The 21,285-nt window shown below is 39.1% G+C and overlaps 1 protein-coding gene across 1 annotated transcript; it reads left to right on the top strand.

The window, feature by feature from the left end:
- Positions 1-2,308: 2,308 nt before the first annotated feature.
- irx2 (iroquois homeobox 2) lies at positions 2,309-8,658 on the top strand. The gene is made up of 3 exons (XM_023331593.1): positions 2,309-2,892; positions 4,285-4,690; positions 5,343-8,658. Exons 1-3 carry the CDS (start codon positions 2,653-2,655, stop codon positions 6,221-6,223), a joined length of 1,527 nt encoding a protein of 508 aa, XP_023187361.1. The 5' UTR covers positions 2,309-2,652; the 3' UTR covers positions 6,224-8,658.
- The last annotated feature ends 12,627 nt before the right edge of the window (positions 8,659-21,285 follow it).

The following is a 21,285-nucleotide window of genomic DNA, read 5'->3' as shown; positions in this document are numbered from 1 at the left end:
TCGATGTGTGTACCATCCCGTCTTTTTCTCCTCATTTTCCTTGTCTGCCTCGTCCCCTCTGTTGATCCGTTGGTCTCTCAGCTCCCATCTCCTATATCTCCAACGGGCTCATATATATTTGGAGTTGCAGTCTGTCTGAAACTGAGACCTGGAATGCACAAGTCTGGAGTTTAACAGACACCCCCACACAAACCTAAAGTGCGCTTTAACAAGCCAACAGGTGCACTTTTACAATGGCAATTTTCAAGTGTGCACACATTTACAATCTGCATGCACATGCTCTCGTTATTATATATGTGTTTGCATATCTGGGCTTTTCGATACACAATGCATGCATGCGCATAATCACTCACCGGTGTACAGGAAAATGGGGACGTTACACCATTCCTATGTGCAGAGGAGACAGTGCCCCCTGGTGTGGACCAGCCAGTACTCCCGCTCGTCCATATCTTGACCTATCTATTTTTGAGAGGTGAGATTTTGATCTTCTTGGATTGATTAGTCCTGTCTGAAATAGAGAAACTTACAAATATGTTCTTAAAAAAAAATACAACGGAGCATGTCCAAAGACAGCCTTAGAAACTAAATGATATGTGATGAACAATGATATTTTTATTCCGCTGGAAATATTGGGGACAAATGTACTCATAGCTAGGATTTTGTTGATGGGTTGGCCTGAAGTGTTAAAAGAACATTTTGTTTTGATTATAAAACCAGGTGTATAATAATAACAACATAACAATGTATTAATAACTAATTTAATTGTTTGACATTGTTTAACTCAGGGGTGCCTCTTGAAAGTTATGTGAGGTGTGGCCAGACAGAGACTTGTAATAATCTGGGGGTGACCCATCAAAATCAAAATATGTAAGAGAATTACATGACTTGAATTATACACGTTGCTTTAAAAGAACTTGAAATCTAGGTCTATTCTGTTTTAAAAATACTTTGGATTTTTAAAACAAACGAATGATCGGTGACTTCGTGATTTTAAGTACGTATATATAAAAGCTGACTTGATATGCCAGGTTTGCTTGCATTTTTTTTTAAAGCACATAACACCCAAAATAAGGGACATTATGCCGGTATTGCTAAAAGGATGTTACATTTATTCATTTGTTTTGTGTCTTAATTTATTGAGTTTGCAATGTGCGTGCTGGCCTTGTTAAACAACGACACGTTCACGTAAACAGTGCAATTAGTTTCAAATATTTCACGAGTCATTCAGAGTACACTGTCTCATCACAACGGAGGATGGAATTCATGGGGAGAAATGTCAGCTGTCAAAAGAACGGCCTGGAAATTAAATAGTTTTTAAAAAAAGTTAGCATCCTTTTTTTTTTCTTTTTTTTTAGTTTGCTCCAAAAGACGTAATACCAAAAAAATAATAATAATAATAATAATAACACTTCTAAACCAACGTATTGGTGTAATGATGCAAAAATAACACGGGGGCAATAATAAACAAGTGAGAGCCTAAACTCCCGTGTGAACTGGCAAATATTCAAGTGAGTGCGCGCTGGCGTGTGTGTGTGTGGGTGCGTGGGTGTGTTGGGGTGTGTGTGTGTGTGTGTGTGTGTGTGTGGGTGTGTTTTGGAGGGGTCCTCGAGTTCCCTTCATAAAGCGACAATTACCCCTACCAACAGCTCTATTGCCATTGATGAATGGAATTGTTGTAACAAGGGGATGAGTTTAGAGTTTAGATGCACCAAGTGGCGAGACTTGAAAAGCTGAATGCGCCTCCAGCAGGCCGGAGAGAGCGCTCTTTACACCAGAGGTGCGCGCTCTGCCAGAGGTGCGCGCACACGGCTCGGTGACCACAGAGGCTGCGCTCTTGGATATGATTAAATGAGCACCTGCGTGCGAGAAACCATGTCACATTGCACTCTTTAACGGGTTCTACTGTTTCCCTTGTCGTCAGATAAAGTGAAGGGAATTAACATTCAGGAGGTTGCTGTTTACGTCGTTGTATTTGCATTGTGCCATAGGAGAAAATAGTAACAAGTTGTAACGTAAAAAAAAAAAAAGAAAAAGAAAAAAGCGGAAAAAAACCAGCGGATTTTGTGGACTTTTTAGTCTACCAAGAACAAACCGGTGAGACGTATTAAATTTGTTTTACGAGGTTAAAAAATCCAAACACACAAACAGAAGTGAACGTGCGTCCTCTCTAGTTTGGTTGGTATGGAACCTTCTCCTTCCCGTGTGGAGCGCTGGTTTTGTTCCGTGGCTCCATTTCTATCCGGCACAAAGGGGGCGGGGATGGGATATTCAGATGAGCCAGAGTGACAGCTCCAGTTTTTCCCCCCAATGCTCTGTGTGTGTCTGAAACTCAACTGGCTCCTTCCCTCCTAACTCCTCACTTCATAGCGCCGCGCACTAAAAACATCGGACGCTAGGGGATCAAGACGCATGCCACATTACCTCTATGTGGGCACTTTAACAGATCTTTCGGGTGTTTTTTTTCCCAGTAAGGGGGCTGCGGAGGGAGGCCTTTTTTTACTTTCACTGTTTGATGACTGTTTGCACGGCTGATTATTGAGTTGATTGTTTATATTTTAGCCACTGTTGTCCGCCGCCTTGTGTGCGTCTTTTTTTTTCCCCTCCTGCTATTTTTTTTCTTGGGAGAATCGGCGAACTCTATTGCGCTCACCAATGTCCTATCCTCAGGGTTACCTCTACCAGCCCCCAGGCTCTCTGGCTCTTTATTCGTGTCCGGCTTACGGGGCCTCGGCTCTGGCTGCTCCGCGGAATGAGGACTTGGCGAGGTCGTCCTCCGGCTCAGCCTTCAGTCCCTATCCCGGCTCGGCTGCTTTCTCCGCGTCGGCTGGTGCTGGCTTCTCCAGTCCGCTGTCATACTCCACGGATCCTGCGACGGGATTCCCCTCCTACATGGTAAAAAAAAATCTCGTGTGTGTGTTACTCCCGATTATAAGTGCTGGATTTCCGCGTTTTAAACTATGTATGCGCACATTCTTGATCTGATCGCCATGGATCGGCGCTTTACAACGCTTTACAGTGTGTGTGTGTGTGTGTGTGTGTGTTTCTCAGGGGTTTTTTTTCTCGAATCCGTAGGCAGCTGCGGAACTTTTCCATTGAGAGCTATGAATTTATATGAAGTGGTCTCCTGGAAGGGCCCTTACTTTCCAAATCCTTCACCTCCTCCACTTAAATGGGATTTCAGGCATGAGCTACAGATTGGAATGGCTTGACCACCGCTTAACTCGTGCTGCGCAGCCTTAAGTGTTTTACGAAATAGATGTATACTGACAGGTTTAGACTCTACACGACTGAACATGTTTAGATCATTTATAGTCTAAAATAAATCAGTCTGTTTCCTTGTTTAGTTCTAAAAAAAAAATAAGAAGTAAAGCCACCGATATTTTTTTTTCTCTCAAGTCACATTTAAGGTGAAAAGCATGACTCGTAGTGATCATGTCACACGGGCAGACTTAAAGTGCTTTTCGGGAAAGGTGCATATCAAGTGATTTGTTAATGGGATTTGCAAATCCACTGGGGCAGCGACAAAAAGAAAACAAAAAAAAAGTAAAAAGAAAAAAAAAGATATAAATCATGCATTCACTCAATGGAAATGAGCAAGTTAATGGGTGATTAAGCAAAATTAAATTTGCTTTATGTTATCTTAACTACTGCATTAACAGGAGCTCTGTTATTAACTAATCCGATAATGACCTTAACCATCACTGCTGCATTAAATCATGGCTTTTTTTCCCTGCGGCCTGCCTTTACGCGCGGCGTTTAGACTTTGGTAATTGCACATTTTTTTCCCTTCTGCTTTTGGTTCAATGTCTGCAAATGGTTCGAACAAAACCAAAAAAGAACACATCAAATGAATAAATAAATAAATAAATAGATATGACATTAATAATCAGTTGGTTTATATTCAACTCTACAATGCAAAAATGGCATTTGATACAACAGATTAATGAAACGTTTGAAGATCAAATAATAGAATAAAAACACATCCAACTTTAACAGTCCTTAACAGTCCAAGTTTTTTTTCTTTCAAACACACACGCACGCTCATATATATATATATATATATATATATATATATATATATATATATATATATATATATATATATATATATATATATACAGGGAGTTTATATATATATATATATATATATATATATATATATATATATATATATATATATATATATATATATATAAACTCCCTGTTATGTCTATATCTTTCTAGCTCAGTTGGGCAAATCAATTATGGAAGCGTGACTTTTTCCCAACTTTTCTTCCCCTCAAGTCCTCTCCATATGACGCGCACACAACGGGCATGGCTGGGGCGCTCAGCTACCATCCATATGGGAGTCCGGGTTACCCCTACCAACTCAACGACCCGGCTTACCGCAAGAACGCCACCAGGGACGCCACGGCCACCTTGAAGGCCTGGCTACAGGAGCACAGGAAGAACCCGTACCCGACTAAGGGGGAGAAGATCATGCTGGCCATCATCACCAAGATGACCCTGACGCAGGTCTCCACCTGGTTCGCAAACGCCAGGCGGAGGCTCAAAAAGGAGAACAAGATGACCTGGGCGCCCCGCAGTAAGAGCGAGGACGAGGACGAGGAGGACGGAGACGGGGAGAGGAAGGAGGCGGAGCGCTCTGACAAAACCCTGGATAACGGCGAGGCTTCGGCGGAGGACGAAGGTGGGGTGTGATGTGGCAACACGCAGAGCCAATGATCAAATTAACCATTGAGCCTTGTGCACGGGGAGGGTGTGCGCCCCCGTCCCCCCGTTACCCTCACACGTTAATTTATGGCTGTAGATTTTTAACGAGATTTTAGGTAAGAATATTACAAATTTGGAAATTATTAAGTCAAACTTGGAAACAAATAATTAGGCCAGGATGCCTATAAGTGTCTGTCGTTCCGTAACCATAGTGATTAGTGTACTTTTTTAATCAAAACGCTGCACTAAACGTTGAGAGGGACATTTAATTCTTTTTTTTTTGATAACATGGTGATAAATCAGTTATAAAACAGACATTCATGATGAGTGACCCTCAATAAACTGTTAGTTTATGTCCCTCCCCTCCCGTTGTTATATAAAAATGGAACCACAAAACATTATCTAAAAATATATATTTTTTTAAAACAAAAACTAACTTGCTAAATTCATATAAATCATAAATATTTCAATTTTAATTTTTACTTTACATTCAACCAAAAAGTTTTATGCAGTTTTGGAGTTCAATCATTTTTATTACCATTATTTATTTTATTCTTTTTTTTTTTTTTCATTTCTGAAATTGTGTCGTTTATTTTCCCTTCATTTGCCAACTCTGTCCTCTCGTGCAGGCATCAGTTTGCACGTCGACACTCTGACGGATCACTCCTGCTCTGCCGAGTCTGACGGGGAAAAGGTCGGCTGCGTTTCAGAGCTGAGCTCCGACCAAACAGCGGACAAGTGCAGTGAGGATGGCGTGGACCGCCGCGACCAACTCTCACCCAAACCCGTCACGTCGTCGCCTCTGACGGGCGTGGAAGCTCCGGTGCTCACCCATCACCATCATCAGCACCACCACCACCACCTCCACCATCTCCACCACCTTCACAGCCAGCGGGAGGATTTGGCCCGGAGCCTCATAAACAGCAACGTCAGTAAATTGTCTTCGTGTCTGGACAACAGGCCTAATCCGTCCGGGGCGCCTCAGAATCTTTCGGCCAAGCCCAAACTGTGGTCTCTGGCCGAGATTGCAACCTCGGACCAAAAGCAGCAGCAGCAGCAGCAACATCAGCAACAGGGGCAACCGGGGCAGCCGAACTGCCCCTCCTCCAGCGGCGGACTCCTCACTCCCCCGACGCCTTCCGCGACTTCACCGGCTGCCAGCTCCCCCTCACTCTACCCAGCCCCCTCCATCCTCGGAAGACCTATTTATTACACGTCTCCCTTTTATAGCAATTACACAAACTACGGCAACTTTAGCCCCCTGCAGGGTCAAGGGATCCTGCGGTACACCAACTCCTCCGGAGTGAGTCTGGCAGCTGCCGCCGCCGCGGCCGCAGCAGCCGCGGCCGCGAACGACGGCCTGAGCGCCACTCACAGGGCGGCGGAGGCTTGCGCGGAACCAAAGCTCAGGCCAGACTCCCCCATCGTTAAAAATAACCCAAACCAGATTGCTGCCGTCGAGCAGCAACATTTCAGAGTCACAAACGTAGAAGCAAAGAAAGGTACGTAATGAGGAGAACTATGTGACTAAAATGAAAACTTATTTCGGATTTTTATTTTTTATTTTTTTAAATCTTGGAATTGTATTTCACATCAGCAACGGACGAAGATTTCGCCATCGTTTTACATGTTTTCAAAGCAAACCAGCCGTTCTACTTTTGGTCACTTTCATGTCACTGCTTTGGTGGGAACAGTCTCTGCCTTGCTTCAAATAAATCTGACCGTTTTGAGAGAGATTCTGGAATAAGAATAAACGACATTTATCGACATCATTCTAATTGTATCTCATTATGGAGACTGATTTTAAAACCAGGTATAAAAAAATTTAAAAAAAAATAACAAAACGTTATTTTAAAGTAAAAAAAAACAACAAACACTTATTCTATTTTCAACGAATTTTACTCATTTAAACATATCTTTATTTCTCATAGGAACAATACAAGCTTGCTTCTGAAATCAGCAGAAACAGGAGAATTTAGCTGAAAATTAACATGTAAAATTCAACCACTACAACATTGAAGAACAGGCCTCAAATAAACCCCACCATACACGCAGACACATTACACACAAGGACGGTTTTTGAATCCAATAAGCAGAGAAATGTTGCCATAGCTTTGAGGAGGAATTTTACTTTTATTGTTTCCTTTGTGTGTGCGAGAGAGAGAGGGAAACAGGGTGAGTGTGCGTGTGCACAGTGGGCTCCAAACCTTATCTTTCAGCTTAGGATAATTATAATTACACAGGGTCAGCCAAATGCAAACAAATTAGCTCCCTCTGCACAGTCTTAGTGCAACTTCAAGCCTTCAAATGTCACATACACTGATAAAACCAACTGCTGGTTTACTCAATAAAATTGGTGCAACAGGATACATTTTATTTGCATAGACCTTATTCTGTGTTTACAATAAATAGCTATAAACTAAGTTTAATAGCTAAAAAAAATACTTAGAAAGAGAAATTCCAACAATAAAATACTCAAATAAATTTGTAATTAGTAGGATTTGTTCATCCGGGCTTTCATTCTATTATATTAAACAAGACATAAAATCATTTAAAATCTATTCTAACATAACAGTATAACAACCACAGCTGAGATGACTTCTTTACTGGCAACAACTACCTCAAACTTAGGGAGCTCAGCTTGCCAGTAAGTCGTATTTTACCATTAGAGCTGTTGATAAGCTGGTTAAAACTGAATACAGACTTAAACTCCTTAAACTTTTTTTTTTTATCTACAAGCCTTGTGGCAGTTCTTAGGATATCCATTTTTACTGAGTAAAGTGCATTGATTTATAATAAAACCCATGCTAACCACTGTTTGCCGTATGCAACATGACAAATGATAACAGCTAATGGTTATCTGAACCAACATCTACTGTTAGAGTCTAAAAAGGTGTTCAGGGCGTACTTGTTACCCCCCACCCCTGCCCCTCCAGGAAATTACATTTACACTGTAATATGTTTGAATAAAACTGAAGTAATTTTAATGACTAATACTTAATTCTCTCAAAAAGTCATTTTTACAGTGTAAGTGGTTGTGGCAGTTGCTCACTTTTCATATGTGCTGCTGCAGTCGTGGTTTAGGTTAGCAGATTTATCTAACGTTTTCAATTTTATTTAGTTTGATTTTTCTTTCTGAAACAGTTTGACAGTTTTTCCAAATTCTGCATCGTGGGATTCTGTTTTTTTTCTTCTTTTTTTCTAAAATATATATTTCCATGCTCTGCAGGTAGGTGTCACAATTGCTCAGAGTATAAAACATGGAAAAAAAGGATTTCAACCCTTTTAGTCCCACGCTTTAACCCTCATAACCTCCTACTCCAAACCGTATCTAGTGCCACCATATTTCTTTGGAAATGAAAGCTGCTGCTGCTGCTAAATCCCACAAAGACTCAGATCTTCAGTCTTCATTACATTGCCTTGTGTGATTTTCTTATCATTATCATTCATCATCTCCCATTATATGTGAGTTACATGTTATTTCTCAGGTTCTTCTTGTTTGCTTATTTGCCACGATATATTATTATTATTATTTTGTTATATATCTGTGTGTGAAAAAAAAACAACATATGGCCCAGGAAATGTATTTAGGAGGGGGGGAGGATTCTTAGGACGCTGATCTGATCTGAAGTGAACTTTGAGGACTTCAGAGTGGAGTAGCCTACATTTGATATTTATTTTTTTAAAATGACAGTGGAACGATGCCTATAATTTATGCAAGTTGTATTGCAAATGTGGAAAACTGACATCTTCTGTTTGTCCTGTAAATATAAATATGAATATATATATACATATATATTATGGACTGTTTTCTTTGGGGCAAAGAACACAATCTTGTTAACAAGAGTACTTTTACTAATTTATATGAATGTACATATAATGAAAAGGTGGGGTGTTATATCCATTATTCAAAATAAGAAAATATTAAACTCTTTTTCCCAACTATGACGTTCATTTTTGAGATTCTTTTTTTTTCATATAACTTGTATGTGATCCATATTTTTTTCCTCTTTTAAATTCTCCCCGTTCATTGCTCTTTTATTTTGTCAGTCCAGCACAGATGGGAAATGCTTGATGACTCTTGCCATTCATAACTATTATGAGTTTTCACAGATTGCACAATCCATTCTTTCTAAATGGTCAATCATTTTCTCTTAGGGCCTCATTCTGCTCCCTCGGTCAAATATTCATGACCTTGATGGGGATAAACGATGTACTTATTACATTTTTCCTCCTCTATTTCTCTCACTCTCTCTCGCCTTGGCGCACATTTATTTTTTCAGTGTGATTAATACAGCCGAGGGGACACATCGGGGGCATCACGGGCTCCCAGCGGGGCCGTCCCTGGAGTTTTTTCAGCCTGGTTCAGGACAGGTCAGGCCTGCCTGCTTCATTACTGCGCCAGCATCGAGCGATCCATAAAAGTCTATCTACGCATCTGCCAGCTTCAATGGGCTGTGTGATGGGCCCTAATCGGAGAGATGTCCCCCTGCTTTTCATCATGGCTTTGCTATTATAGAATACAGCTAATTAAACAATTAGAACTCAAAGCCAACTTCCGAGGGTGTTATCCGTGCTATCCCCATTTTTAAACCTTCAACTTATTTCTTAATTGGCGCTGAAATATAAATTTGTGATATTTTATCAGTTCGTGTGCTTTAATCAAACATATAATATTTCCTCCCCCCCTTCAGTCATTGCTTCTGGCCAAACTCAAAACTAATCCTTCATTTTCCAGTTGAATCTGATCTTGAGTGTTGTCGAGAAATCCTCCTACAGCCAGGGCTGCCCTCGGAAAAGAGGAGGAAAGGGTGCGGGCGGGGGAGATGGGTTATTTAGGTGTGTTGATTATGTCATCAACAATTTAGCATTCAGAGGCCTATGTAAATAAATTAGAATATTATTGAACAATTTATTGATTATTTATTCAATTCAAAGAGTGACAATCATTTTTGCACAGATTTGTTACATACAGACTGAAATATTTCGAGTGTTTATATTAGTTTATTTTCATGTTTTTGGTCAATAGTTCATGTGACCAAAAATTCAGTCTCTCAAAAAATTTGAACATAGAGCCAATAAAGAAGAAGTTTCAATATAGATTTCTTTTTTAGCACAATTCAATGTGATGATCTTTACAGTTATGGTAGAGATTGCTGAATGGGCAGTTGTCCAGCAGACAGTTGCTGAGAGTAAGCCACATAACGCTAAAGACGTTGAATGTTCATAGAGTACTGTATCCGAGAAAATGAACATCTGTCATATTCTTCATGTTAAGCATTTAGCGTGGGCTAAGGAACAAAGAGCTAAACTTTTGTTACACATGTAAATAAACTCTTTTTTATTTAATGTACATTCTTCTTTATAGAAGAAAGTACATTTTCTATCATGGGTGAGGAGAAGCACATATTCCAAATTACTTTAATACTCATTGACAGTTTGTGTTATCTGCTGATATTTTTCCTAGTCTTTCATCAAAGTTCAAAGTTAGCACAATAGAAACTTCTAAAGCACTTTGTGATTCCCTCTGCTTCCAGTGTTCGTTTAGGTGCAGACTTTATCTACGAACGAGAGCTGCCTACCCTGCCAAAAGTACCAATAGCTCATTAAATTACCATGGTATCATTATGTTTGTTTTATGCAGGTGAGCAGAAGGTTGTTAAAACAACCTTGACTTCCTTAACACCATAATGTTACAACAGGCTGATCAGTGCCATGCTAAAATAACCCAATTATTAACCCAACCAAAAATGTTCATGTATTTACTTTACAGTACATAGAAATATTATTGAGTATATAAATCTGTACCTAACACAATATTAGGGGTGACTGTTTCCACAGTGCTCGCACCCCAAAAGACACAATCTCCATCTGCAAGAATGTTGAAAACTGAAATATGGATCCAGTTCATCTTAACATAAAGTCATTGCATACTTTGTTTTGAACTGTATGACATTGTCAGACATCTTCTTTTAAAAAGGCACTCTCTAATTAAAGCACGCAGTAAAACTGTGAATGACTCTTGGTTAAATTCAATGTTGTTACCCGTTAGATCATCACTGACTTGATTTGATGTGTTTCCCCCACCTTATTACCATTTAGCACTCGGTCTGGGACCTACTGTATATGGGAGTCGTGGATGTTATAGCCTCTGGCCAACTTCTCATTCCTCAGTCCAAAATGCTTTCATTAGGAGATGGTTTATTGAAATGCATGCTTTATTCTCAGGTGGGCTCCCACAGGGGACTCAACAGCGTTGTCAAATAGCACCAGAGGCAGTCTCACCCTCCGCCCCTCACCTGCTGCTGCTCCCTTCAAATGTCAACATTTGTTCTCAATAAAAAGAGTTATTGTTTATGAGAGACAGGAAAGAAAAAGAAAGAGCAATTGCTCTGCAACCGGTCACCTTTGAACACATGAAAAGAAACTTCCTACCTGCCTCTTTGTTTGATTGAGAGCAATGGCAGGTGAAAATAGGAACAAGGTGCCAATTGCACATAATAAACCTCAAGCTGTGAAGCCTCTAATGAAACGATTGTGAATTTATTCCACAATTAGTCAAAATTGTGGAGAGGAGTTCCAGCTACTGTTTGATGAACTTGCTCTTTGGCTCACATCCAAAAAAAAATAAGCAGTTGCAGAAGAAACTGTGGTGCCCTTGACAAAGTCTGGATATTGATTCTCAAAGGAGAAAAAGGCTATTTGCCTTTTTACAGACACTGCTAGGAAGGACTGTGGCTAACGTCGTACAACACCTCCCAAATGATACATGGTCAAAGTTTTGTTTTATAAATAACACACCTAAAAGTGTTGCATGCAGGCCCATTTATTCAGGACAGGCATTGAAAAATTACCAAGGCTGATATAAAACTAAAACAATGCATCTGTTATTGAAAGGCATTTGCAATTGTCCATAATGAAGTAAATAAAATAATAATAAAAAGGTTGACAGACAGGGAAAATATTTTTCAGAAAATAGCCAAGAAGCCTCTGGTAACTTTGGCTAAAGTACAGAGATCCACAGCTCAGGCTGTCAAATTAGCCCACAGGAAAAAATATAAATTGTTCACTGCAAAATGTAGCTTTTATGAGAAAGCATCAAGAAGACGTTTGCTTAAAGAAAGCCAAGAAAAAGAATGTGGAATGAGAAATCTATGGCAAGCACAAAACACTTGGTTTAGAAGGTGCTCTGGTCACATGAGATCAAAATATAAACTTTTGGCCCCTCATGAAAACTTTTGTTTAGAAAAAAATGACACTTTCCATAAACCTCAAAACACCACTACCAAGGTGAAGCATAGTGGCAGCAGCTGGGAACTGGAGGTTGTGGTGTAGCTTTACCTTCCATCTATCAGAAAAAAACCTTAAACATACTCCCAGAACAGATTCAGGTATTAGAATAGCCAAGTCAAAGGCTGTTCATCCAGTCTGATTGGGTTTGAGCTATTATGCAAAGACTGTTTTAAACGTTCTGTACTTGTTGGTAGAGACATAGCTCAACAGACTACTGAGTTAGGGAGTGCTGCCTTTCTTTACCACTTTCATTTGTGTCACAATTACTGCAATGTGTTTATTAATCAGACAAAATCCCCTGAAACAACAGAAACCTAATTATTTTTAATGTAAAGACATTAGAAGAAAAAAAAATGAAAGGTTATGACGACCAAAGTTAAAGTCATTTTGGTATTGCTAAATTCAATCCACGGGATACCAATTACCGTCAGAATCCTGTCACATTGCTCACCAGTGAGTCACCACACTAAGGACTGGTTGTCATTGAAAACTAAAATGATGGTATCATCGAGCGTCAGCTGAGCATAGACAAGAGAGCAAGTGGAATCATCCCCTCTTATCACTGATCAAACAGGCAGCTCAATATGTGCAGATAATTCATGAGCTCTTTCTATCTTTTATCCGTCCATCAATCCTATCACTTGCAAAATACTTCAGACAGTAATCTCTGATGCACACCTTTAGAAGCGAAACTTGATTCAAAGTGAAAGAAGGCTCCTTCTGATGCACAATGTGGCCGCTGTCACAAATTTGGAGGGATGACAAGAAAATAATGGGTGTGCTGATTACCCAGAGAAAATGCATCATAATTTACACCATGTTTTAACCTCTTTACCTTACTTTATATAATTCCGCCACACATTCTCAGTCTTGTTAAAGTAAGAACATACACAGAATAGTCCTGTTCCCTTTACTGAACCTTTCTTCTAATCGATCCTTCTGATGTTCTTACACCTTTCATGCTCAACCTGCCTATTAAGACCTCACCATAAATACTGCTGATGCTCAGACTTAACCGTAAGTAGCACTAATATTGGGGAGAAGATTGGGAGACCAAAGAGCTTGACGTACAAATCAGGCACAGTTGTGTTTAATAAAACACATCAAAGTGGACAGGGGGGACTTTAAAAGTGAGTACGGGGTCCTGTCCTCTCATAAAGGTGTCAGCCGAAATGTTTAATACTCTGAATGATCAAGGCCAATAAACTGAGCTGGGATTAAATACACACACACACACACACGCCAACACACCCCCACCTGCACACCCCTACACATACACACACACACAAATAATTGCCAATGCAACAGCTTAAACAAGGTCATTAGAAGCTCTAACTTGTACTCCTAATTGACAGTTATGTTTAATGCCAGTGGAAAGTAAACAATCCAGAGGAGAGTGTTTCACCTTTGGGCTGTAAGTTAGATAATAAAAACGCTGTTGTGGAACTTGTTGTTGGAAAGCTGGATATATAAGAAGAAACACAATACATTCAGCCTTGTGTTTATGTCAATCTTTTTCTAAGGCACTTTCTGCAAATTAAAATCAGTCCTTTTGCAGCTATGTAGTTTTTTTTTAAATTGTTATTCACTTTTTATATATGTGTAGCACTGTTTAAGGTGTGTTAAACATTTCAACAAATGACAGTGTAATAGTCATGACCAAGAGGACACCCATACTTTGCTTTGGTGTTCAGCTATTAATTTCAGCATTTTAGAGTGGTTAATTTCAGTAGACTACCATAAAAGGAGAACCTGTCCAAGCATCTGCCTGAGAGAACCCAAAACCTTCTGCAAATACCCTCATAAGTCTAACATAACCAATTCAACCAGTCAATTTCTTTCACCAATTTTTGAGTATAATATCATCATCATGAAAAATACATATCTTGCTGATTTTTTTACATTGTTTACAGCACTTTTGCTTTTTGTTTAAGCCAGTTGGAAGAAAAAAAACACATAACATTTTTGTGTCTATGTGTGTATGTTTGTGTCAGCAAGTTTCTGGCCACATGAAGTTAACTCTTTCAAATAAGATCCAATGTGACCAATGTGTTGAGCTTTGAATATTTTACATAAAGCGTTGTTTTATCTGGAAGTGGCATAGTGGAAACCTACTATGCTATGGCTTCACACTTTAAATAAAAGAGCTTGGTAACGAGAGTGTTCATCTGAGAAGCAGCCAGCAGGCTCATGATAACTCTGGAGGAGCTCCAGGGATCCACGTCTCAGGTGATAAAATGTTCTGAAAGGTCAACCATTGGTCGTGCTCTCTACAAATGTGGCTCTGACTAAACTGTGGCAAAGGGGAAAACCATTGTTGAATGAAAATCACAAGAAATCCTGTTTTATGTTTCCCTCAAGCCATATGCAGACATAGCAAACATATGGAAGAAATGGCGGATACAGGCCACCAGACTGAGTGGAGGTTTTCCCTCTTACAGGCAATGACCCTAAATATATATAGCTAGAGATGTAGTAGAATGCTTAAGTTGAAAACACAGTCGAAATGGCTCAGTCAAAAACCAGACCTCTGGCCAACTGACATCTGTTGCAAGACTTGAAAGATGAGGGTCATCCTTTCAACCTGACTTAAGCTTAAGTTATTTTATAAAGAATTTGCAAGCAAATCTAATCTCTACATGTAGAGCAGCAGCTGTAATCATAGCTGTACCTGGAAAAAAAGCGTACTTTTTAAAAATATTTTTTATTTGTATTAGAATGTGAAACTCATGTACATTTTCTTGTTCCACTTCACAGTCAGTTTCTACTTTTTGTTGCTCTATCACATAAAATCCCCCCCAAAATTAATTGTTTATGGTGGTAATGTGAAAAAAATGTGAGTGGAATGAATAAATGTAAAACGCAATGTGCATCTAAATTGCAAATTCCCTATTGCAAGCTTTAAGACCAACAAGCAAAACAAGTGGATAAGGAAAACATTTTAAAAAATGTGTTTCTCTTCTCCTGTCTGTCTGAAGTGTTTTCTAAATGAGCTCAACATGTCTGCACTAAACCTTTTTTTTCTTTCTTTTTTTCGCCTATCAAGTGTTCCGGGAGACGCAGGGGAAGTGATTCATGTTAAACAGAATATGTCAGACGTGTCGGCTAATTGAACGAACCCCTGCTTTAAGCAAACACTTTAGTGTCATGGCTTCTGACTTGACTGTAGCGTTTTAACCTGAGCTACTTTCACGCACACTGAAAGCACAAAATGTAAATTTATTTCAGAAAAACCTGTGACACTACAAGCTAATTTAACATAGAAGTTGTGCCTTGAGGCACAGTTTTAGGCAATGTACATTAACTGCTTAAATGTGTCCTTTGAAAACACTACTTAAATACTTGGCATTTCTCTAAAATCATAAACATCGGGAGTGCAACACGTCAAAGAAACTTAAAAACATTGTGATATGAGTTCGGGAGCGATCTTAAAGATCAATGACCTTGTCTGTTTGATTTAAATATATGGTATGGCATAGAAAGCAAGAAATAGACGAGTATGCTTTTATGCTATTTATTTCAGAATTTAGCAGGCATATATATATATATATATATATATATATATATATATATATATATATATTGTGGCTGTTATAAAACCAGTTTCAATAAACTCATGCAGATATTGTAGAATTTGTAGCATTTCATTTCATAACAACACAACAAAATAAACCGTTAACAGAGAATGACTATCAAATCATCCATATAATCTCAACTGGGACAACAGAACTATATATTGCACTGACTAGTTTATGTTCCATTTTAAAAGAAACAAAGACAAGAAAAATTTGTGAGTTCCTTATAGTCTGTACTTAACTAAAAAGCAGGCGCTGCTATTAGAGGAATGATTCACTTCTTATTTTGTGTGTATGTGTTTTTTATTTTGCATTATTTTTGATCATTTAGTAATAGGCTCTCAAACTTTGGGTTTGGATTCCCTCCTTGAAATAAGCCAAATCATTATCCCCCTCCACAGATTATCGGATTGTGTTCCAGATTCTGGCCACTCTAAAACGTCCATGTTACTTCCACTCAGATGACACATTTGTTTAAACTAAAAATTTAATATTCTTTAGCAATCTCCTGAGGGTTATGGATGATTTTGAACACAACTGTATGAAGCATTGAAACACAGTTCAGTTAATGATCAGCCCCAAAATTGAAGTTTAATGCATCAAATTACATTTAACATAGTTTAAAAATCCATTTTTGCCTATTACTAAACGTTAAAAATATTATTTCAACATAATTTAGCATCAGTTTATTTATGTCAGACTATTTACTTACAACAATCAAATTCCTAACTTCTAAACTTTTACCAAAACTATAAAATGTAGAATCAGAAATACACCATGTTTTAGATCAGGCATGTCCAAAGTCCGGCCCGGGGGCCAATCACGGCCCGCGGTCAGATTTCATACGGCCCGCAGCTTCGGTTTTATAATGTATTATTTATGGCCCGCCTGCACTGTGAAACAGAATAAATAAATCATAAAACTTGAAACTGTAATTCCTCCTTTCACCAAATGGTGGCAGCACCACTTTAATACTATCAGTCTGCCTCCGTGCAGCGAACCGCTCTCCACTCATTTCTGCCATGGCCACTGCAAAGAAAACGAGGAAAGTTGACAGTGAGGGCCGCCGCTTTCAAGAGAGATGGGAATTATAATACTTCTTTTCTGAAAATCAGGGCAATTGTGCTTGTCTAATTTGTGAGATGGTTGCCTTGTTTAAGGATTTCAATGTATAGAGACACTACCAGACTAAACATGCTAACACATACAACAAGCTAACAGGAAGTGACCGTGCTGAAAAACTGAAGCAACTCCAAGCTGCACTGGCATCACAACAGCGATTCTTCACGCGGGTCTGTGAGTCAAAAGAAAATACCACCAAAGCAAGCTACGAAGTGGCCATGTTAATAGCTAAACATGGCAAACTTTTTACTGAAGATACATTTATCAAAGACTGTGTTATGAAAATGGTGGAGAACATTTTGCCCTGAGAAGAAGCAAGAATTTGAGAAAAATGTTTGCCTGGCACGTAACAGTGTGGCACTGAGAGTTGAGGACATGAAACTGAGTGTTTTGAACGGCAACGTCTGTCACTATCAGCAGTGAAGAGCCAAAAGAACATTTATGCACCTGGATTTATGGCACTTATTTTTATTAAACTCTTGAGTAAGATTTGGTTATGAACCTGTAGATATTGTAAATGACGAGCAGAATTCACTTGTTTTAAGATTAAATAATAACAGACAACTTTGCATTACTTATAACTCCTGTTTAAAATGTTCTTGAGGCAAAGATATTTTTAAACTCATGTAAATTTAAGGTATTTCATACAGTTTGTTCAATGTTATCTGACTCTCCAGATATGAAAGAAAGGCAGAATTTGGGTTTTTAGAGTTGTTCTCATTTGCCTGAGTGGCTTATATTTGTTTTTTTGTCATTTGAAAAATAAAGATAATTGTGACAATGAAAATTGTGTATTTGCATGAAACTTTTGTAGTTAAAAAATGTCCAGGGCGTGCCGTGGTGGCGTAGGGCGACCCGTATTTGGAGGCCTTCTTGAGTCCTCGACGCGGCCGTCGCGGGTTCGATTCCCGGACCCGATGACATTTGCCGCATGTCTTCCCCCCTCTCCTTCCCTGTTTCCTGTCAGCCTGCTGTCACATAAGGGACACTAGAGCCCACAAAAGACCCCCTGGAGGGGTAAAAAAAAAAAAATCAAAAAATGTCCGAACAAACTATTGGCCCCCGGGCATCTTCACTTGATCAAATCTGGCCCTCTTTGCAAAAAGTTTGGACACCCCTGTTTTAGATACTTTGTCATTTATCACATGTCATTCATGTACAATTAGTGACACGTTTTTATATCTGCAATTTATTTGTGGCATGAAGCGTTTGGTTTAAAATGTCTAGAATAAGTGTATTTGTTTTTTTTTTATGTGAAACAATTAGCTAGTGACACCTTCTTTGTATGCAGCAAAAGCAGGTTTCTCAGTGAAGGCTACATTTACTGAGGACCTCCACACTGTGAGTAATGTAACATTTTTAGGACATACCACAGAACCGTGTAGGATACCACATGTAAACTTTAGCAATTATTATAGCAGTTATTTTTTTTAACTATGCAGACAGATATCTGGTTTTAATTGTTCCTTCTCCATCTAATGCTGTATCTGAAAAGTTTTTACATCAGTAATATTTCTTCTTTTGTGTTGTTTTGTGAGTTTTATTTTTAAGTCAGTCCGTAGTACATTCACCATAATCTACTGCCTTTGCCATCACTTGTCCACAATTGCCATACAGGAAGACCAGCTTACTCTAAACCTCTGCTGGCACACCGTCAATTAAATCCTGAAAAATCAAACTTCATTCTGGCATTATTCTGAATTCGCTCATCAGATAAAAAAAGAATAAATGAGTTAATACTGTTTTGTTTCCTTCTTCGGTAATACAAGTTTGTATTTTATGAAATGTCAATTTCTACAAGAAAATCCTCAGAAAGCTCACTATTGTGAGCCATGAAGCATGTGCCACTGCAGTTTAAAGTATACTTCTTAAAGGTCATGCAGAGTTTTTCAGTGTGTCTCCATCACAATCTAAATGAAACATAATCTTTAAGCCATAAGCACTGATGCCCCCCAACTTCTACCACCCACAGGCTCGTCTCTCCTCCCTTCCTTTCCCTTTTCAAAAACGCTCCAGCTCTTCTCCTCCTGTGCTCTAAATAGCGTTTTTCCCATGAGGTGGGCAGGGGGTTTGCATGCTGCCAAGAACATTGCTCTTTCCCTGCTTTCCTCCATCTCTTTCCTCTCTCAGAGGACAATCCTCCTTTGACTCTCAATTCACCCAGGAATATTAGCCTTATTGCATTTAATCACCAAATTCTCGCACCCTAAAGATTTCAATTCATTAAAGGCACTCAGATATTCAGACCAGCTGCTTCCTGGCGACGGGCTAAAGACAAGGTGGAGACAGACAGGCTCTGAGTGTGTGTGAGTGTGTTCTTTTTCTCTCTGTGTGGAAACAGGGCAACCCAATCCTCAGCAATGCCCTGGCTGTGCTCAGCACAATTCAACGACAGCTATACCTAATCACGCTACATGGTGGTGGTTGAGCTTTTACTACATGGTTGTGTGTGTGCAAGGTGCAAAAACGTCTGTAGAAGGGTGCACATTCCGCAAACGCATAGAAAGTGCTTGCGCTTGCTGGATGTACACACCCCCCACACACACCCACACACACACACAGCCAGCTTTGCAAGTCTTTGAAAGGACAGACTGTTGATCCCTCCACAAGCAAGCGAAGCGGCTTACCTCTTTCTGTTACAGGGGATTGGAGATGCATTCTAATACAATTACGCTGACGGAAAAAAATGCTTGTATCGGAGCGAGGAGGTGCTATAACAGCATCAGGGTACTTGATGCTGTCCAAATGCACTTGACTAAAAGTAATAAGACCTGCAGACAAATATTAAAATTATGCCTGGTGTTCAAAAAATAATAAAATGTTTTCTCCATTTTTTAATTTTTTTTTTAGCATGACATCTGTTTTGAGTGAGTAGGGGTGATGTGAAAAAACTAAAAAAGAAAACGATGGAATTTTTTTTTTTTGTTGCAACCATGACTGTAGTAAGCCATTTGGGTGCCCTAAACAAAAAGGCTTTGTGAAATGTGTTTTATTGTCTAAAATTTAGAATAATACCAAATCTAAATCCCATGGGGACGGTGTAAAATAGCCAATACTCGAATAGTTCTATATCAAGTCCAAAGGACCCCTACGTCCTTCAAACTACATTCAGACATTCACACGCTGACGATGGCAAGCTACTGCATTGTAGCCACAGCTGCCCTAGGGCAGTTTGAGAGAAGCAAGGCTGCCATGCACCCTCTGACCACCACCAGCAGACAAGGTGGGTGAAGTGGGAGTCCACCAGTTATCGAACAAACTCCTACAGTTGTTGTCACCGTTGCCCCAAAAGAAAAATGGAGGAGGAAATCAAAGTTTCATGACCACTTTTGATTCATCAGCTTCCAACACCAGAACTTAAGAAAGAAGCTAGCACCTTCCTCTGTGTTCTGGAATATGGATAATTCACCTCTCACAGAAAAACAATCTGTTTCCTTCTGCAGAACTTATTGTAATATGTATGCTTTAAATTTCATGGCGACATATATGCTTAGTTGAGCTTTCCAGTTAGAATTGTGCTCTTGGGTAGACAGCACAAGATCAAGATCTCTTTGTTGGAGCCATTTTCCTCCACCTGTGAACATCTTATATGCAACAATGTGACAGTCCTGGGAGAATTCACTTTTCATTTTAGAGTATCTTATCTAGAATCTGATCTCAGTGCTATCCTCAACTGTACAGAGGATAAAACCTTTGTTTTGAGTCAACAATATACTCTGTGAATGAGTGGCACAGCTGACTGAGCTGCTATGACATGTCATAGATTTCACACCATCCCACAGATTGAGTTCTCTCTCTCTCTCTCGCTCTCTATCTCTCTTCCTCTCTCTCATGAGAAACTATTTGGCCTATTGGAAGTATACCATAAATACACCAAATCACAAGTATTTCTTCAAGTTTAGGTGCTATAAACAAGGAAGGAGTGAAGGAGTTCAGTTTTTAAAGTTTTATCGATTGAATGTATTCATGCCTGTCTTCAAACAAGTCAGCTACATGTGTAATGTAACCCATACTGCTGGAGTATTCAAAAAACATTCAGACTGTATATGCACACCACTGCAAAAAAATTGATGCAACTGTGACTGAAAATATTGCAGCAAACTCCATTAATATTGTTCCTTAAACGTATGCAGTAGTGTTAAAACATTGTACTCACTTTGGCATGATGCTTGCTTGAACTGACGTTAACTGGCCCATTTCCTGATTATTATACTGCATCATTCTAAGGTTTAGATAATGAGATACTAATAAAACCAACAAATTATCTGTGATTTTTTGTTAAGTTTGTCAATGTTAAAAAATGTTTTTTTCTGTCTTCTACATGATTTATGGATGTTTTATAGTTCATAGAACTCTTAGCCTGGTCAAAACCAGCCCAGCGTAATGAAAGAGACTTTTGCTATTTGATTCATAACAGTGGGACTGGGCTCTCGGTTATTGAGAAACGATTTCTTCCTGGATGCTGTTTGGTTAAAGTTTTAAACGTTACCCACTACCACTAACGTTTGGTTGTGACGTATATAATGCATATCATAGGAAGGCAATAGCCAGGCCATAGAACTCTGCTTTTATTTGTAAAAGA

The sequence above is a fragment of the Xiphophorus maculatus genome, chromosome 3 (genome assembly GCF_002775205.1).
Source record: "Xiphophorus maculatus strain JP 163 A chromosome 3, X_maculatus-5.0-male, whole genome shotgun sequence".
NCBI lineage: Eukaryota > Metazoa > Chordata > Actinopteri > Cyprinodontiformes > Poeciliidae > Xiphophorus > Xiphophorus maculatus.
This window is presented reverse-complemented; position numbering and strand designations above follow the sequence as displayed.

Excerpts from the sequence above, each read along its gene's own strand:
- irx2 (XM_023331593.1), top strand. The coding sequence starts at position 2,653 with ATGTCCTATCCTCAGGGTTACCTCTACCAGCCCCCAGGCTCTCTGGCT. Across the intron at positions 2,893-4,284 it reads CGGGATTCCCCTCCTACATG|TCCTCTCCATATGACGCGCA; the intron begins GTAAAAAAAAAT and ends CTTCCCCTCAAG. Across the intron at positions 4,691-5,342 it reads GGCTTCGGCGGAGGACGAAG|GCATCAGTTTGCACGTCGAC; the intron begins GTGGGGTGTGAT and ends CCTCTCGTGCAG.